This window comes from Rhinopithecus roxellana, chromosome 13 (genome assembly GCF_007565055.1).
Source record: "Rhinopithecus roxellana isolate Shanxi Qingling chromosome 13, ASM756505v1, whole genome shotgun sequence".
Taxonomy (NCBI): domain Eukaryota; kingdom Metazoa; phylum Chordata; class Mammalia; order Primates; family Cercopithecidae; genus Rhinopithecus; species Rhinopithecus roxellana.
In genome coordinates, this window is record NC_044561.1 from 3,235,093 (window position 1) to 3,254,779 (window position 19,687).

Here is a 19,687-nt window from a genome sequence, read left to right on the forward strand (position 1 = left end):
ATGATTCTGGCAAGGGAGAGTTTTCTTTATTTTTCTTTATTTATATATTTATTTATTTTTAGAGACAGGGTCTCACTTTGTTAACCAGGCTGGAATGCGGTGGCTAGATCGTAGTTCACTATAGCCTCAAACGCCTGGGCTCAAGTCATCCTCCTGCCTCAGCCTCCTAAGGCAGGGGCTGTAAGGGACTCCCTCCCATAGCTGGGACTACAAGTACATGCTACCAAGCCTGGCTGAGTTTTCGTTGATTTATAAAAGCATGATTTATAACAATATTGGAAAACTTCCACTATTGACGTGTGATTACTTTTGGCAAAACTGTTTGTATCGGGGTAGCTAACTTATGCCAAAAACCAAATCTTCCAGAAGTCATAAAAATGAAACGAGAGTATTTATTTTAAAGCAAGATGAAGGCCGGGCGCGGTGGCTCAAGCCTGTAATCCCAGCAGTTTGGGAGGCCGAGGCGGGCGGATCACGAGGTCAGGAGATCGAGACCATCCTGGCTAACACGGTGAAACCCCGTCTCTACTAAAAACTACAAAAAACTAGCCGGGCGAGGTAGCGGCGCCTGTAGTCCCAGCTACCCGGGAGGCTGAGGCAGGAGAATGGCGTGAACCCGGGAGGCGGAGCTTGCAGTGAGCTGAGATCCGGCCACAGCACTCCAGCCCAGGTGACAGAGCGAGACTCCGTCTCAAAAAAAAAAAAAAAAAAAAAGCAAGATGAACTTGCAAAAACAGACTACCCAAACTGACCTAGAAATTCCACAACTAGATATATATCTGAAAATTAAAAACATATGTTCACACAATAACTTCTAAATGAATATTCACAGTAGCACTATTCCTAAACCAAAAAGTGAAAAAAGGAACAAAAGGCCGGGCGCGGTGGCTCAAGCCTGTAATCCCAGCACTTTGGGAGGCCGAGACGGGCGGATCACGAGGTCAGGAGATCGAGACCCTCCTGGCTAACAAGGTGAAACCCCGTCTCTACTAAAAAATACAAAAACCTAGCCGGGTGAGGTGGTGGGCGCCTGTAGTCCCAGCTACTCGGGAGGCTGAGGCAGGAGAATGGTGTAAACCCGGGAGGTGGAGCTTGCAGTGAGCGGAGATCCGGCCACTGCACTCCAGCCTGGGCGACAGAGCGAGACCCCGTCTCGAAAAAAAAAAAAAAAAAAAAAAAAAAAAAAAAAAGAAAAAAGGAACAAAAAAACCCCAAAATCCCAAATGTCCAACAACTAACAAATGGATAAACAAAATGCAGTACATTAATACATGGGATATTATTCAGCTATAAAAGGAACGTACTGACACATGCTGTAACATGGATGAAACTTGAAGGCATGTTCAGTGAAAGAACCCAAACACAGAAGCCCATATATTACATGATTCCACTTATCTGAAATGCCAAATGCAGAGAGACCAAAAGCAGATGAGTGGTTTGCCAGGGGATGGCAGAAAGGGGGAACTGGGGAACTGTAAGTGACTGCTAGTGGGTAGGGAGTTTCTTCTTGGGGGCACAGAAATGTTTTGGAGTTAGACAGTGGAGATGGTTGCAAAACACTGTGAACATACTAATAACCATTGAATTGCTCATTCATTCATTCATTCAATTTATTTATTTATTATTATTATTTTTTTGAGATGGAGTCTCACTCTGTCGCCCAGGCTGGAGTGCAGTGGCGCAATCTCGGCTCACTATATGCTCCGCCTCCTGGGTTCACACCATTCTCCCGCCTCGGCCTCCTGAGTAGCTGGTACTCCAGGTGCCCGCCACTACGCCCGGCTCATTTTTTGTATTTTTAGTAGAGATGGGGTTTCACTGTGTTAACCAGGATGGTCTCCATCTCTTGACCTCATGATCCACCAGCCTCGGCCTCCCAAAGTGCTGGGATTACAGACGTGAGCTACCGCGCCTGGCCCATTCAATTTATTTATGGAGACTGGGTCTCACTCTGTCACCTAGGCTGGAGTGCAGTGGCGTGGTCTTGGCTCACTGCAACCTCCACCTCCTAGGCTAAAGCAATTCTTGTGCCTCAGCCTCCCAAGTAGCTGGGATTACAGGCATGCACCACTACACTCAGTTAATTTGTGTATTTTTAGTACAGATGGGGTTTCACCATGTTGGCCAGGCTGGTCTTGAACTCCTGGTCTAAAGTGATCTGCCAGCCTTTGCCTCCCAAAGTGCTGGGACTATATGTGTAAAGCATCACACCTGGCTGAACTGCACACTTTAAAATGGTGAAGTTTATATCCTGCAATTTTTTTTTTTTTTTCCTGAGACGGAGTCTCGCTCTGTCGCCCAGGCTGGAGTGCAGTGAAGCGATCTCTGTTCACTGCAAGCTCCGCCTCCTGGGTTCCCGCCATCCTCCTGCCTCAGCCTCCCGAGTAGCTGGGACCACAGGCGCCCCACCACTATGCCCAGCTAATTTTTTGTACTTTTAGTACAGATGGGGCTTTACCATGTTAGCCAGGATGGTCTCAATCTCCTGACCTCATGATCCACCCGACTTGGCCTCTCAAAGTGCTGGGATCATGCAAAAAAAAATTTTTTTTTTTGAGATGGAGTTTCACTCTTGTTGCCCAGGCTGGAGTGCAATGACACGATCTTCGCTCACTGCAACCTCCACCTCCCAGGTTCAAGCAATTCTCCTGCCTCAGCCTCCCGAGTAGCTGGGATTACAGGCATGCACTGCCATGTCCGCCTAATTTTGTATTTTTAGTAGAGACGGGGTTTCTTCATGTTGGTCAGACTGGTCTTCATCTCCCGACCTCAGGTGATCTGCCCACCTTGGCCTCTCAAAAGTGTTGGGATGGCCGGGCGCGGTGGCTCAAGCCTGTAATCCCAGCACTTTGGGAGGCCGAGACGGGCGGATCACGAGGTCAGGAGATCAAGACCATCCTGGCTAACACGGTGAAACCCCGTCTCTACTAAAAATACAAAAACTAGCCGGGCGAAGTGGCGGGCGCCTGTAGTCCCAGCTACTCGGGAGGCTGAGGCAGGAGAATGGCGTAAACTCGGGAGGCGGAGCTTGCAGTGAGCTGAGATCTGGCCACTGCACTCCAGTCCGGGCGACAAAGCGAGACTCTGCCTCAAAAAAAAAAAAAAAAAAAAAAAAAAAAAGTGTTGGGATTACAGGTGTGAGCTACCACGCCCGGCCTTTTTTTTTTTTTTTTTTGAGGTGAAGTCTCGTTCTGTTGCCCAGGCTGGAGTGCAGTGGCATGATCTCGGCTTACTGCAAACTCTGCCTCCTAGGTTCAAGTGATTCTCCTGCCTCAGCCTCCCGAGTAGCTGGGACTACAGGTACTCGCCACCACGCATGGCTAATTTGTGTATTTTTAGTAGAGACGGGGTTTACCATGTTGGCCACGATGGTCTTGATCTTCTGACCTTGTGTTCCGCCTACCTAGGCCTCCCAAAGTGCTGGGATTACAAGTGTGAACCACCACGCCCAGCTTATCATGCAAATTATATATCAAAATTATGTTTTTTTCTTTTCTTGAGACAGAGTCTCACTGTGTTGCCCAGGCTGGAGTGCAGTGGCACAATCTCGGCTCACTGCAGCTTCTGCTTCCTGGGTTCAGGCAATTCTTATGCCTCAGCCTCCTGAGTAGCTGAGATTACAGGCGTGCACCATCATGACTGGCTAATTTTTCTATTTTTTATTTTTAGAAGAGACGGGGTTTCACCATGTTGCACAGACAGGTCTTGAACTCCTGACCTCTGGTCATCTACCCGCCTTGGCCTGCCAAAGTGATAGGACTGATTACAGGTGTGAGCCACCACACTCAGCCTAAAATTATGTTTTTGTTTTTTTGAGACGGAGTTTTGCTCTTGTTGCCCAGGCTGGAGTGCAATGGCACAATCTGAGTGCACCACAACCTCCACCTCCTGGGTTCAAGTGATTCTCTTTCCTCAGCCTCCCTAGTAGCTGGGATTACAGGCATGTGCCACCAAGCCCAACTAATTTTTTTGTATTTATAGTAGAGCTGGGATTTCTCCATGTTGGTCAGGCTGGTCTCAAACTTCCGACCTCAGGTGATCCGCCCGCCTCAGCCTCCCAAATTGCTGGGATTACAGGCGTGAACCACTGCACTTAGTCAAAATTATGTATTTTTAATAACTGCTCAAAAAGTGCTATTTCCAACAATACATTTAGACCAAAATGCTTTTTCTCTTTTTTTCAAGACGCAGTCTCGTCTCCGTCATGAAGGCGGGAATGCTAGTGGCTTGATCTCAGCTCACTGTAACCTCCGTCTCCCGGGCTCAAGTGATTCTCCTGTCTCAGCCTCCCAAGTTGCTGGGATTACAGGCATGTGCCACCATGCCTGGCTAATTTTTATATTTTTAGTAGAGACAGGGTTTTACCATGTTGACCAGGCTGGTCTTGAACTCCTGATCTCAGGTGATCCACCCGCCTTAGCCTCCCAAAGCGCTGGGATTACAGGCGTGAGCCATCGTGCCCGGCACGCTTTTTCTCTTTTTAAAAAGTAGAGACGGGGTCTCGGTATGTTGCCCCCCAGGCTGCTCTTGAACTCCTGGACTCAAGCAATTCTCCTGCCTTGTCTTTCCAGAGTATTCAGATTATAGCTACGAGCCACTGTACCTGGCCCAAAATGCTTTCAAAAACAAAAACAACTAAAAATGCAGGATATTAGAAAAAATTCCTTACACCATCAAAGAGCTGACCAGATAGTAACAGAACATTTTGGGAAAAAAGAAACCATTCTAAGCAAAGCACAGAAGCCCCTCTGCCCTACGGACATTCATGCCTGTAATCCCAGCACTTTGGGAGGCAGAGGCGGGTGGATCACCTAAGGGCGGGAGTTCGAGACCAGCCTGACCAAGATGGAGAAACCCTGTCTCCACTAAAAATACAAAATTAGCTGGGTATGGTGGCGCATCCCCGTAGATCCCAGGTACTCAGGAGGCTGAGGCAGGAGAACCGCTTGAACCCGGGAGGCAGAGGTTCTGAGGTTCTGGTAAGCCGAGATTGTGCCACTGCACTCCAGCCTGGGCAACAAGAGCAAGACTCAGTCTAAAAAAAAAAAAGAAAAGAAAAGAAAACAATTATTTTAAAAACCTCATCAGCGCCTGTAGTCCTAGCTAATCATGAGGATTGCTTGAACCCAGGAGGTGGAGGCTGCAGTGAGCCAAGATCACATCACTGCACTCCAGCCTGGGTTGATACGATGAGACTGTCTCTAAATAAATAAATAAAAACGAAAATCTTATCAGACATTAAAATGTCCAGCTTGAACTTAAAAAGTACCAGTGAAAACTAACACTGTTCTTCAACCCACCTCCCCTCCTGAGAGGAAGCTACTGCTATGTTGCTTGTTTATCCTTCTGGAAAGAACTTGATGCATACACAGGCATATACAAATGTATTACTAGTCACTCTGTAAAAACCTTTCTTGTATTTTTTGTAATATACAAACCATCCAAATGTTAATCAACAGGAGAATGGATAAACTGCAGTACAATAACAACAGTAGATGCTGGACTCTCACAGAACAATAAACACGAAGGAATCACTGCTACACACAATGGACGGTGACTCACTCAATTATAACGTTGGGCAAAAGAAGCCAGACTTAAAGAGTACATACTGTGTCATTCCATTATATAAAGTTCACAAACAGGCAGCACTAACCCAAGGTGTTAGACATCAGGACAGGACAGGCGCAGTGGCTCACACCTGTAATCCCTGCATTTTGGGAGGCCAAGGTAGGAGGATCACTTGAAACTAGCCTGGGTAACAAAGTGAGACCCTGTTTCTATAAAGTAAAAACTTAAAATCAGCTGGGAGCAGTGGCACACACATATCAGAGTTCGAGACCAGACTGGGCAACATGGCAAAACCCCATCTCTACTAAAAATACAAAAAATTAGCCAGTCATGGTGATGTGTGCCTGTAATCCCAGCTACTTGGGAGGATGAGGTAGGACAATTACCTGAGCCCAGGAAGTTGAGGCTGCAGTGAGGTGAGATCGCACCACTGCACTACAGCCTGGCCAACTAGAGCAAGACCTTGTCTTAAAAAAAAAGAGGCCGGGCGCGGTGGCTCAAGCCTGTAATCCCAGCACTTTGGGAGGCCGAGACGGATGGATCACGAGGTCAGGAGATCGAGACCATCCTGGCTAACACGGTGAAACCCCGTCTCTACTAAATGCAAAAAACTAGCCGGGCGAGGTGGCGGGCGCCTGTAGTCCCAGCTACTCCGGAGGCTGAGGCAGGAGAATGGCGTAAACCCGGGAGGCGGAGCTTGCAGTGAGCTGAGATCCGGCCACTGCACTCCAGACCGGGCGACAGAGCAAGACTCTGTCTCAAAAAAAAAAAAAAAAGAGGCCGGGCGCGGTGGCTCAAGCCTGTAATCCCAGCACTTTGGGAGGCCAAGACGGACGGATCACGAGGTCAGGAGATCGAGACCATCCTGGCTAACACAGTGAAACCCCGTCTCTACTAAAAAATACAAAAAATTAGCCGGGCGTGGTGGTGGGTGCCTGTAGTCCCAGTTACTCAGGAGGCTGAGGTAGGAGAACGGCGTGAACCTGGGAGGTGGAGGTTGCAGTGAGCTGAGATCGCACCACTGCACTCCAGCCTGGGCGACAGAGCGAGACATCTCAAAAATAAATAAATAAGCCGGCTCAAGCTTAATCCGCCTTTGGAGCCGAGAGGAGGATCACGAGTCAGAGACGAGAGGCACACGTGAAAACCCCTCTCTACTAAATGCAAAAACTAGCCGGCGAGGTGGGCGCCTGTAGTCCCAGCTACTCGGAGAGATGAGGCAGGAGAATGCTAAACGGGAGCGGAAGCTGCAGTGAAGCTGGATCCGGCCACTTCACTACAGACCGGGCGACAGAGCAAGACTCTGTCTCAACAAAAAAAAAAACAAAAAAGAGGCCGGGCGCGTGGCTCAAGCCTGTAATCACAGCCCCTTTGGGAGGCCAAGACGGACGGATCACGAGGTCAGGCGATCGAGACCATCTGGCTTAACACAGTGAAAACCCCGTCCTACTAAAAAAAATACAAAAAAATTAGCCGGGGCGTGGTGGTGGGTGCTGTAGTCCCAGTTACTCAGGAAGGCTGAGGTAGGAGAACGGCGTGAACCTGGGAGGTGGAGGTTGCAGTGAGCTGAGATCGCACCACTGCACTCCAGCCTGGGCGACAGAGCGAGACATCTCAAAAATAAATAAATAAGCCGGGCGCAGTGGCTCAAGCCTGTAATCCCAGCACTTTGGGAGGCTGAGACGGGCGGATCACGAGGTCAGGAGATCGAGACCATCCTGGCTAACACGGTGAAACCCCGTCTCTACTAAAAATACAAAAAACTAGCCGGGGGAGGTGGCGGGCGCCTGTAGTCCCAGCTACTCCGGAGGCTGAGGCAGGAGAATGGCGTAAACCCGGGAGGCGGAGCTTGCAGTGAGCTGAGATCCGGCCACTGCAATCCAGCCCCGGCGACAGAGCAAGACTCCGTCTCAAAAATAAATAAATAAATAAATAAATAAATAAATAAATAAATAAATAAATAAAAATTTAAGAAAAGGCCAGGCACGGTGGCTCACGCCTGTAATCCCAGCACTTTGGGAGGCCAAGGAGGGCAGATCACGAGGTCAGTAGTTCGACATCAGTCCAGTCAACATAGTGAAACCCTGTCTCTACTAACAATACACAAAAAATTAGCTGGGTGCGTACAGTGTGTGCCTGTAATCCCAGCTACTCAGGAGGCTGAGGCAGGAGAATCGCATGAACTCGGGAGGCAGAGGTTGCAGTGAGTCAAGATCGTCCCACTGCACTCCAGCCTGGGCAACAGAATGAGACTCCGAAGCTTTGTGCCGTGGCAGTATGGCCAATGAAGGTTATGTGAGGTGTGATTATTGCTAACTAAAAATAAAAAAATTAAAAAGGCATCAGGACAACGGCTTCCCACTTGTAAAGTACTCCAACAGTCTACAAAGCACCATCCCCCTTTCTCCAACCTCATCTACACAGCCTCCTTTCTCAGGCCACTCGGGCATACTGCAGCTGTCCCTTAAACTTATTGGCCTCACTCCTCTTCGGGGCCTTTGCTCTAACTGTTCCTTTGCCTGGAAGGCTCTTCCTCCAGGTATCTGGTGAGCTTTTTTTTTTTCTTGAGACAGAGTCTCGCTCTGTTGCCCAGGCTAGAGTGCAGTGGCACGATCTCAGCTCACTGCAACCTCTGCCTCCCGGTTCAAGTGATTCTCCTGCCTCAGCCTCCCGGATAGCTGGGACTACAAGCATGTACCACCATGCCCAGCTAATTTATTTTTAATAGAGATGGGGTTTCACCATGTTGGCTAGGATGGTCTTGATCTCTTGACCTCATGATCCGCCCACCTCGGCCTCCCAAAGTGCTGGGATTACAGGCAAGAGCCACCGTGTATGGCCTTTGGTGAGCTAGTAAGAACCCTCCACCAGGTGGACTGCTTGAGGTCAGGAATTTGAGACTAGCCTGGCCAACATGACAAAACCCTGTCTCTACTAAAAATACAAAAATTAGCCAGGTATGGTGGCAGCCTCTTATAATCCCAGCTACTCAGGAGGCTGAGGCAGGAGAATTGCTTGAATCTGGGAGGCAGAGGTTGCAATAAGCCGAGATTGCATCACTGCACTCAAGCCTGGGCAACAGACAAAGACTGTCAAAAAACAAACAAACAAAAAACCACTCCCTCACTTCCTTCAAGTCTTAGCTTAGCTTAAACTTCACTTTCTCAACAAAGCCTGTCTGAACACCGTATTTAACATTGCAACCTGTGCCTTCCACCACCTCTTCCTTCCTTTACTCTGCAGTGCTTGGCAACCTCTTACTACATAATTTGTTTAATTATAACATCTATTGTTAGCTGGGCCTGGTGGCTCACGCCTGTAATCCCAGCACTTTGGGAAGCCAAGGGTGGTGGATCACCTGAGGTCAGGAGTTTGACACCAGCCTGACCAACATGGAGAAACCCCATTTCTACCAAAAATACGAAATTAGTTAGGCATGGTGGCACATGCCTCTAATCCCAGCTACTCAGGAGGCCGGGGAAGGAAAATCGCTTGAACCTGGGAGGCGGAGGTTGTGGTGAGCCAAGATCGTGCCATCACATTCCAGCCTGGGCAACAAGAGCGAAATTCCATCTCAAAACAAAAACAAAAACAAAAACAAAACAAACAAAAAAAACCCCCCAAAAACGTCTATTGTTTATCTTGTTTTTTTTTTTTTTTTTGTAAACAGAGACAAGGTCTCACTACATTGCCCAGGCTGGTCTTGAACTCCTGGGCTAGAGTGATCCTCCCACCCCAGCCTCCCCTAAAGTACTAGTATTACCAGCGTGAACCACCACGCCTGGCACCTTGTGACAGTACCACAAGGGCAGGAATCTTTGATTTTGTTCCCCGATATACTTTCATGTGCCCACAATAGTGAATGAAAGATAGTGAACACTTAATACAAGACCCCAAGCCCAGGGGACAGCATACCTTATCAATGTAGAAGTCAACCTCTGAGGCTGACTGAAATTCACCATCCAGGGCTGAGATGCCGCTGGTCCACACCAGATTCTTCATCTTGTGTTTGAAGACAAGAAGCTGGATCCGGAACTCCTGCTCTGTGAGGTCCAGGAAGCCAGCCAGCTTGGCCACAGGCATGGTGGTGTAGAGCTTGAGGAAGCTGCGGATGGTGGAAAGCTGGGCCTGCTGCTGCACTTCATCAGAAAACACCTTCAGCTGCTGCAGGAAGGGCTCTTTGTGGTAGTTGGGGTGCACATTATCATAGTTGGGCACTACAGGCGACAGGAACTTGGGGCAGGAGTAACTGAAAAGTTCTTCATAGACTTGTGGGTCACCTTTCTGCATGCGCAGCATCTTGTCCCCATATTTCTCCCGCAGCTGGAGGTGAATGCTCTCATCAATACGCATGGGGTACATAGTGAGGGCAATGGCCAGCAGTGCATGCATCTGCTCATTCTGCTTGTTAATCTGGGAATGGGGTGGAGAGTTGTACCGGGTCAAATAAGATGGACTTCCTGAGGTCCCCACTGTCAACTGGCCTCACCATTCTCTGCACAGATCTTTGACTTACCCAGTTGTCTCATACCAGTCATTGAACTTATCCCACCTCTCTTCCAATCCTCCCTCTAGATCTACTTAACTTCCATCCTAGCTCCAGATCCTCCTTAGCCATCTCCTGGATTCCTTACTGGCACCTCTGCCTTAGTCTCTCCAGTCTGTCCCACACATCACTAGCAGGTCAATCCTTTTACACCAGTTAGGATCGAGTTACCCAAAACCTTTGATGTGACCTTGATGCCGACAGAATATAGACTAAACAGTCATGTGCTGTGCAACAACGTTTCAGTCAACAACTGGCCATGGGCCACATATAGGATGGTGATCCTACAAGATTATAATCCTGTATTTTTACTGTATCTTTTCTGTTCAGATACACAAATACCTTGTGTTACAACTGCCTATCTTATTCAGTACAGTAATATGTTCTAGAAGTTAGTAACCAAGGAGCCATAGGCTATACCATGTAGCCTGGGTATGTAGTAGGTTTCCCATCTAGGTTTGTGTAAGTACACTCTAGGATGTTCACACAACAAAATCACCAAATGATGCATTTCTCAGAATGTATCTGCAGCATCAAATGACACGGGACTATACTTTACCTGGGTTAATGAAGGTTCTCAGAATCCAATAACCCAATTCCTACTACCTATTTGCCCTCCAGCCAAAACGGTTTATTGTGCTGCTGCATCACCACACTTTCAAGTCTCAACCACTTTGCTCATGCTATTCTCTGCCTAGGAAGCTCCTCCCAATTCTCTGCATGCCTTGAACCCATCCTCCTTCCCACCAATATCCACACCTTATATTAAAACACTTAGAGGGCCGGGCGCGGTGGCTCAAGCCTGTAATCCCAGCACTTTGGGAGGCCGAGACGGGCGGATCACGAGGTCAGGAGATGGAGACCATCCTGGCTAACACGGTGAAACCCCGTCCCTACTAAAAAAATACAAAAAACTAGCCGGGCGAGGTGGCAGGGCGCCTGTAGTCCCAGCCACTCGGGAGGCTGAGGCAGGAGAATGGCGTAAACCCGGGAGGCGGAGCTTGCAGTGAGCTGAGGTCCAGCCACTGCACTCCAGCCTGGGCGACAGAGCGAGACTCCGTCTCAAAAAAAAAAAAAAAAACACTTAGAAGCCAGTGAACACTCTGATGTTCCTATTGATGCTGAATAAATAAATGTAGGCACTGCTGGAGGATATAATTGAAACAAAAGATATTATCATCGTCTTTATCATCAAGATGTTAATGATCTCAGGTAACAGGCATCACAACAGAAACTCTTAGAGTACGCTAGCCATTAAAACATCATCTTGGCCAGGCGTGGTGGCTCATGCCTGTAATCCCAACACCTTGGGAGGCCGAGGTGGATGGATCACCTGAGGTCAGGAGTTCGAGACCACCCTGGCCAAATGGTGAAACCCCATCTCTACTAAAAATACAAAAATTAGCTGGATGCGATGGCACACGTCTGTAGTCCCAGCTACTCAGGAGGCTAAGGCTGGAGAATCACTTGAACCCAGGAAGCAGAGGTTGCAGTGAGCTGAGATCGCACCACTGCACTCCAACCTGGGTGACAGAGACTTCGTCTCAAAAAAAAAAAAATTAGCCACTGAGCCGCTGTTGTGTCTGTTGTGTGCACTTTTAGACCCAGCTATTGGGAAGGCTGAGGTAGGATGATCACCTGATCCCACAAGGTTGAGGCTGACATGAGCTGTGATTGCGTCACTGCACTCCAGCTAGGTGATCTACTAGTAGGCACAATCATCAGAGAGCGCTCTACAGCCGTGAACTCCTGGCTTAAAAACTGCAATATTTTGGACGGTGTTTACCAAGAACGGTTGGCATAGGTGCCAAGGAGTCCTCTGATTAGAAAGGTCATTGGTGGCAGGCAGAGTCCCCCTTACCATCTCATACTTGTATGTGGTCCTCTGGAACATGCTCTTGGTCCTCTGGATGTAGAGGAGGATGTTGGCGAAGACCCGGATGGCATCCTGGTAGCGACGCATCATCAAATATGCAAACCCAACATAATAGTATGTGGTGACCTGGCACTCTGGCACGCGGGAATACATACTCTGCAGAAGGAGGTGGAACAAACATCCATGAGTCCCAATTCATCCTAGATAGAACTAGAGGTAGGAACACCAAGAGTTTTCCCTGCAGAGCCCTGAACTATCCAGAGGAAGCTCTACAGTTCCAGAGTTTGAGAGCCCATCTTCCTATTCATCAATTAAGTTGTATGTTTGGAGGAATCCATTTTCTTAGCTGTAACAAGAAGGTTCTGGATCAGGTAATTCCTAAAATCTCTTTCAGCTCCAAAATGCTATACAACTCAGTTTTGTTATTATTTCTTGTTTTTTCAATTAAGTCCTTTTGGACAGGGAAGACAGAAACACATACACACACAGGAGCCAAACACCAAATAAAAAGTATCTGTAATATTTTTCTGTGGTTAGGAAGAACACAACAGCTAACCATGTATCAGTGAACATACCATCTTAGAATTACATCTTGACTTCTTTTTCCTTTTTTTTTTCTGGGATGGAGTCTTGCTCTGTTGTCCAGGCTAGAGTGCTATGGTGTGATCTCGGCTCACTGCAACCTCTGCCTCTCAGGTTCAAGTGATTCTCCTACCTCAGCCTCCCGAGTAGCTGGGATTACAAGTGCCCACCAACACACCCAGCTAGTTTTTTTTTTTTTTTCTCTATTTTTAGCAGAGATAGGGTTTCGCCATGTTGGCCAGGCTGGCCTCGAACTCCTGACCTCAAGTGATCCACCTGCCTCAGCCTCCCAAAGTGCTGGGATTACAGGCGTGAGCCATTGCATCTGGCCGCCTCAATCCTTTAGCAAAACGTAAAGAGTAAAGAGCTGCCATGGGCCGGGCACAGTGGCTCACGCCTGTAATCCCAGCACTCTGGGAGGCCAAGGTGGGTGGATCACAAGGTCAGGAGATCAAGACCATCCTGGCCAACACGGTGAAACCCCATCTCTACTAAAATACAAAAAAAAAAAAAAAAAAAAAAAAAAAAAAAAATTAGCTGCGCCTAGTGGCGCATGCCTGAAGTCCCAGCTACTCAGAAGGCTGAGGCAGGGGAATTGCTTGAACCCAAGAGAAGGAGGTTGCAGTGACTCGAGATGCGCCACCGCACTCCAGCCTGGCAACAGAGCAAGCTGCCATGATCACTCCATTTTGAAAACGGAATAAAAAACCGTCATTAACTTTCAAAATCATCCAGGTCCAGCTTTTTACCACAGCTGTTTGCCCAGTTTTAGTCTCAACTTTCAATGGCCCGAGGGAAGAGTTCTCTTTCCTCTCCTGGAAATTTGTCCTAAGAGATCAGAGTGGTTCTCTAGAAATAGATATTCTGGCTCTGGCAAGAGGGGCCAGAGGCAACAGGCATCACCTTCTTGTTCAGTTCGATGTTCTCCAGCACCTTGATAGCCTGGTAGTAATCTCCTAACAGGGAGTGCAGGCGGAGGAGCCCCACCAGGCTGAAGTAACCAAGCATTTTGTAGAGGGAGTGCCGCCCATACTCCCCAGCCACACTCTCGGGGTCACCTGAAAGAGACAGACACCGTGCATACTCTGATAGGAGGCAGGTGAAGGCAGGCATACCTGACCTCTGATTGTTACTCAGTAGGCATCTCACCTACTGCCAGCCTTGAAAGCTTCCCCCAGTTGGGAATAACTTCAAAGGAATACCAAGAAACAGCAAAACCAATCTTATGCTAATCTTAAATTTACCAATATTTGCTTACAGGGTGGCAGTTCAGTCTGCTTATTGTTTTTTTGGTCCCAACACATGAAAAGGCCCCTCTCATCAGTAAAATACACCCATGAACACTCCTCCTTTCAGAAAGCACATGAGGTCAAAGCTATTTTCCTAATAACAACACTAAGATGCTACTTGCCCTTCCCACTGAATTGAATTTTGCATGATGCAAATGCTATGCTGGGTAAAACTACTGTCAACTTAAGCATAAATCAGGCAGCGACACAAAATTGTACCGGTAGTCACTGGATTGTTCCTTGCCATGCATTTGCACTAAAAGAACTAGTCCTTAGCCAGTCATGGTGGCTTGGACTTGTAATCCCAGCTACTTGGGAGGCTGAGGTGGGAGGATTTGCTTGAGCCCAGGTACCATATTTGAATAACCGGAGTTTGTATCAGTTGTTTTTTGTTGTTACTGTTGTTGTTTATTTGTTTGTTCTGAGGCAGAGATCTATGGAAGTGCTATTGCATTTTGGCCTGGGTAACAGAGACTCTGTTCTTAAAAAAAGAAAAAGAAAGAAAGAAAATCCTTTTTTCATGGAGGATCATTTTTACTTGAAAGAACAACTGATACACAGCTGAGCGCAGCTCACGCCTGTAATCCCAGCACTTTGGGAGGCCGAGGTGGATGGATCACTTGAGGTAAGGAGTTTAAGCCCAGCCTGCCCAATATGGTGAACCCCGTCTCTACTAAAAATACAAAAATCAGCCGGGTGTGGTGGTGCGCACCTGTAGTCCCAGCTATTGGGGAGGCTGAGGCAGGAGAACTGCTTGAACCCGGGAGGTGGAGGTTGCAGTGGGCAGAGATTGTGCCACTGCACTCAAGCCTGGGCTACAGAGCAAGACTCTGTCTCAAAAAAAAAAAAAGGAAAAAAGGGCACACATTTTCACAAAAATGAAGTAAACCTGTCACACCTCAAAGAAAAGAACTGACAGTGTTTGCTACCTATAAAACAATTCAAAAGTTGGGTACAGCGGCTCACACATGAAATCCCACGAGTTCAAGATAGGCCTGGGCAACAAAGTGAGACCTTATTTCTATTAAAAAAAAAAATAGCCAGGTATAGGTGCACACCTGCAGTCCTAGCTACTCGGGAGGCTGAGGTAGGAGGATCACTCGAGCCCAGGAGGTCGAGGATGCAGTGAGCCACGATTGTGCCACCACACTTCAGCCTGGGTGACAGAGTGAGACCCCATTTCAAAATAAATAAAAATTCAAGCTATTAAGCAAAAATGGAATTTTGTAAAACTTGTATCTGCCACTACAAGCTCTACAGCTGACAAATAAATGCTTACCTGATGTCAGTGGCAAAAGTAACAAATGTGACTTTTTTAAAAAATGTAGTAAAATGTGTCAACATTTGGAAGATCTTTAAAACTCAGTGAACCAATATTTTTTAAAAAATCATACACGGCCAGGCACAGTGACTCATGCCTGTAACCCCAACACTTTGGGAGGCTGAGTAAGGCAGATCACTTGAGCTCGGGGGTTCAAGAGCAGCCTGGCCAATGTGGTCAAACTCTGTTCTACTAAAAATAAAAATCAGCTGGGCGTGGTGGTGTGTGCCTGTAATCCTTCCTTTCTTTTTTTTTTTTTTTTTTGAGACGGAGTCTCGCTCTGTGGCCCAGGCTGGAGTACAGTGGCCAGACCTCAGCTCACTGCAAGCTCCGCCTCCCGGGTTCACGCCATTCTCCTGCCTCAGCCTCCCGAATGGCTGGGGCTACAGGCGCCTGCCACCTCGCCCGGCTAGTTTTTTGTATTTTTTTAGTAGAGACGGGGTTTCACCGTGTCAGCTAGGATGGTCTCGATCTCCTGACCTCGTGATCCGCCCGCTCAGCCTCCCAAAGTGCTGGGATTACAGGCTTGAGCCACTGCATCCGGCCGTAATCCTTCCTTTCTATATCCTGGGAGGCTGAGACAGGAGAATCGCTTGAACTCTGGAGGCAGAGGTTGCAGTGAGCTGAGATCATGACACTGCACTCTGCCTGAGTAACAGAGCAGATTCTATTTCGGGGAAAAAAAAAAGTCACACATGGATGTAAGGAACTCATTCAAATTACAAGAGTGACCAATAACGTTAATATAACAAAAGAAAAATTCACTAATACAGTTTCAGATTCCTCACTGCACCTAATCTGTATGAAACTACCAATGGTTATTTCAAAGAAGTACAGTGTGAGTATACTTCTATAAATGCTTGTGACCAGAAGTGTTCTGGAGTTTGCAATTTTTATTATCTGCATACGCTTAATGATACATCTTTTTTTTTTTTTTTTGAGATGGAGTCTCACTCTGTTCCCCAAGTTGGAGTGCAGTGGTGCCATCTCGGCTCACTGCAACCTCTGCCTCCCTGGTTCAAATGATTCTCCTGTCTCAGCCTCCCAAGTAGACAGGATTATAGGTGCCCACCACAAAGCCCGGCTAATTTTTTGTATTTTTAGTACAGATGGGGTTTCACCATGGTGGCCAGGATGGTCTTAAACTCCTGACCTCAGGTGATCTGCCTGCCTCGGCCTCCCAAAGTGCTCGGATTATAGGCGTGTGTCATGGCACCTGGCCCTAATATTATGGTATCTTAAGGATAGGATCCAAATCTGAACATAAAAAATTCATTTATTTTTCACATATGTCTTATATGCACAGCCTGAAAGTAATTTTATTATAATCTTTTAAATACTTTTGTGCGTGAAACGAAGTTCTGACTGCAACTGGTCACATGTGCTTGGGTGTAGAATTTTCCACTTACGGCATCATGTGGGTGCTCAAAAAGTCAGATTTTGGAGCATTTCAGACTTCAAATTTTCAAATCAGGAATATTCAACCTATACATACTACTACATAGTATGAAAGAAAATCCTCTCCAATAATCCTGGCACTTTTGGGAGGCCAAGGCAGGACTGCTTGAGCCCAGGAGTCCAAGACCAGACTGGGTGACACAGCGAGACTCTGTCTCAAAAACAAACAACAAAAAACTCTTTCCTTTCTATATCTGCGTGAAGTCAGATTTTCTTTCTTTTTTTCTTTCAGACAAGTTCTTGCTCTGTCACCCAGGGTAGAGTACAGTGGTGTGATCTCAGTTCACTGCAACCTTTGCTTCCTGGGCTTAAGCAATCCCCCCATTTCAGCCTCCCAAGTAGCTGGGACTCTAGAGGCACCCCACCCACCATGCTCGTCCAATTTAAACACTTTTTTTGAGACAAAGTCTCACTATATTGCCCAGGCTGATCTCAAGCTCCTGGGCTCAAGCGATCTTTCTGCCTAAGCCTCCCAAAGTGCTGAGATTACAGGTGTGAGCCACAGTGCCTGGGTCAGATTTTCTTTATGTACTTCAAACAAAAGAACACACTGCAACAGACTGAATACAGAAGCAGAAATGAGAAGCCAGCTAACTTGTATGAAGCCAGACAGAGAGACCTGCAAAAATGCCACTCTTCACTGAAAAAAAAAAAAAATTTTTTTAAGTATAGATACATTTTGTGGTTCTCAATATTTTAAAAGGGTAAAGTGGCTCTGACACCAATACGTGTGAGAAGTGCTTATCTAAACAAAAGCACTGGAGACACAGTAGAAGTGTTTACAAACGTAAATCTCAACATGCTGGTTCAGTGTGTTGGCCAACGGACTCCCAAGCCCCAGAGCCCCCAGCACGAATACTCTGCTACTGTTTGTACTCAAGCACCTACAAAGAGTCAACAGACCACCACCTAAGACATAGTGACTCATCTGCTTTACTTGCAGTATCTATTCATTTAGAACAGACGGCAAGCAGCTGGAAATTTGCAGGCCGCGGCTGTTGGCCTGCTGCACTCACCTCCGCTTGTGTATACCTCCAACTGTCGGTTGATGTTGGATTTGTCTACCAGGGAATGAAGGACATTGAGGACACTGTGAACATTCCAGATTTTGGGATTGGAACGAAGAAAGTCAATCTCCTCCTCTGACTTCTTGGCAGTCTTACAGCGGTACTGACTGAATGACTGAAACTGTTGAGGAAGAAAGGAAATATGCAGTAGTGGTCTAAGCCCAAAGTGATCGTCCATGTGTACAATGCTGAAAACGAGGCAAAGCTCTGGCTCTGGAAGGGGCGAGGTGAGGGTGAGATGATCGCTTCTCATTCTAAACCATTCTGTACACTGTTTTTCAAAGCCATCTTTGACTAAGCTGTGAATTTTGTTCATTACTGAATGTTACTACACAGCGAAGTAAAAATCTCTAGGATTAGAGGTAGTCTGTGGTAAAAACATCCAATCTGGAGTCAAACACAACCTAAAGTCACTTCCTATCTCTGGGCCTCACAATGCAGTTGAGCTGGTCACCAGAAACACTACAGGGGCTCTTGTACCATCTATTCAGATGCAGCTAGACCGTGGCACGGCCTGGGTTATGAGCAGTGATGTGGTAATAGGTATCTGCACGTGTGAGCCTTCCCTACCACAGCTGATCATCAGTTCCCAGACTATGTCACCTCTCTACCACTCTCAACCAGAGTCATCTGGCCAAGAACAAGGAACACAGAGAAGACAGGCCACAGGAATCCATTTGGGACTGAAGTAGAACCTGGAAGCACTGCTGGCCTGGCTCCATCAGTCACACAGATGGAATACAACAGACCTGCCCACTCAAAGTTTTTAAGTTCTCTGGTTGAATCTGGTGTGCATCAGGTTTGGAAATCACAGACCTAAAACCTAGGTTTTAGAAGCTCTAAGACTGTTCTTCATCTATTCCAGCAGGGATCAGTGGCTCACCCCTGTAATCCCAGCACTTTGGGAAGCTGAGGTAGGTAGATCACTTGAGTACAGGAGCTCAAGACCAGCCTGGGAAACATGGCGAAACCCCAACGCTATAAAAAATACAAATGAATTAGCCAGGAATGGTGGCAGGCGCCTGCAGTCTCCACTACTAAGGAGGCTGAGGTGGGGGCATTGCCTGAGCCCAGGAGGCAGAGGGTGCAATGAGGTGAGGTTTTGCCACTACATTCCAGTGTGGGTGACAGAGTAAAACTCTGTCTCAAAACACAAAAAATTATCTTATTCTAGAGTGTGGGACAAAAAGTTGCTAATTTTATAATATAAAAACAAAGAATACGCCAAGCACAGTGGCTCACGCCTATAACCCCAGCACTTTGGGAAGCTGAGGTGGACGGATCACGAGATCAAGAGTTTGAGACCAGCTTGGCCAACTCGGTGAAACTACAAAAATAGGCTGGGTGCGGGGGCTCACGCCTATAATCCCAGCACTTTGGGAGGCCAATGCAGGCGGATTACCTGTCCGGAGTTCGACCCCAGCCTGACCAACATGGAGAAACCCCGTTTGTACTAAAAATACAAAATTAGCCAGGTGTGGTGATACATGCCTGTAATTCCAGCTACTCGGGAGGCTGAGGCAGGTGAATCGCTTGAACCTCAGAGGTGGAGGTTGTGGTGAGCCAAGATCGCACCATTGCACTACAGCCTGGGCAACAAGAGCAAACCTCTGTCTCAAAAAAAAAAAAAAAACCACATAAAACACAAAAACAAAAATAGCCAGGCATGGTGGCACATGCCTGTAATCCCAGCTACTCAGGAGGCTGAGGCAGGAGAATCGCTTGAACCTGGGAGGCAGAGGTTGCAGTGAGCCGAGATCACACCATAGCACTCCAGCCTGGGTGACAGAGCAAGACTCTGTCTCAGGAGGGAAAAAAAAAAAAAGAATATCCAGAATATATAAAGAATTCTCGGCCGGGCGTGGTGGCTCAAGCCTGTAATCCCAGCACTTTGGGAGGCCGAGACGGGTGGATCACGAGGTCAGGAGATCGAGACCATCCTGGCTAACACGGTGAAACCCCGTCTCTACTAAAAAAAAA

At 47.3% G+C, this 19,687-nt stretch overlaps 1 protein-coding gene across 2 annotated transcripts in view; it reads right to left on the minus strand.

The window, feature by feature from the left end:
• Nucleotides 1-19,687, minus strand: part of EIF3L (eukaryotic translation initiation factor 3 subunit L) — a 48,520-nt gene that overhangs the window by 7,400 nt on the left and 21,433 nt on the right. For both annotated transcript variants that reach the window (XM_010389218.2, XM_030915628.1), the window contains 4 exons: nucleotides 17,657-17,828; nucleotides 13,476-13,630; nucleotides 11,976-12,146; nucleotides 9,484-9,981 (listed from right to left, as the gene is read on the minus strand). In XM_010389218.2, coding sequence (XP_010387520.1) covers nucleotides 9,484-9,981; nucleotides 11,976-12,146; nucleotides 13,476-13,630; nucleotides 17,657-17,828 — 996 coding nt within the window. The remainder of the gene's footprint in view (nucleotides 1-9,483; nucleotides 9,982-11,975; nucleotides 12,147-13,475; nucleotides 13,631-17,656; nucleotides 17,829-19,687) is intronic.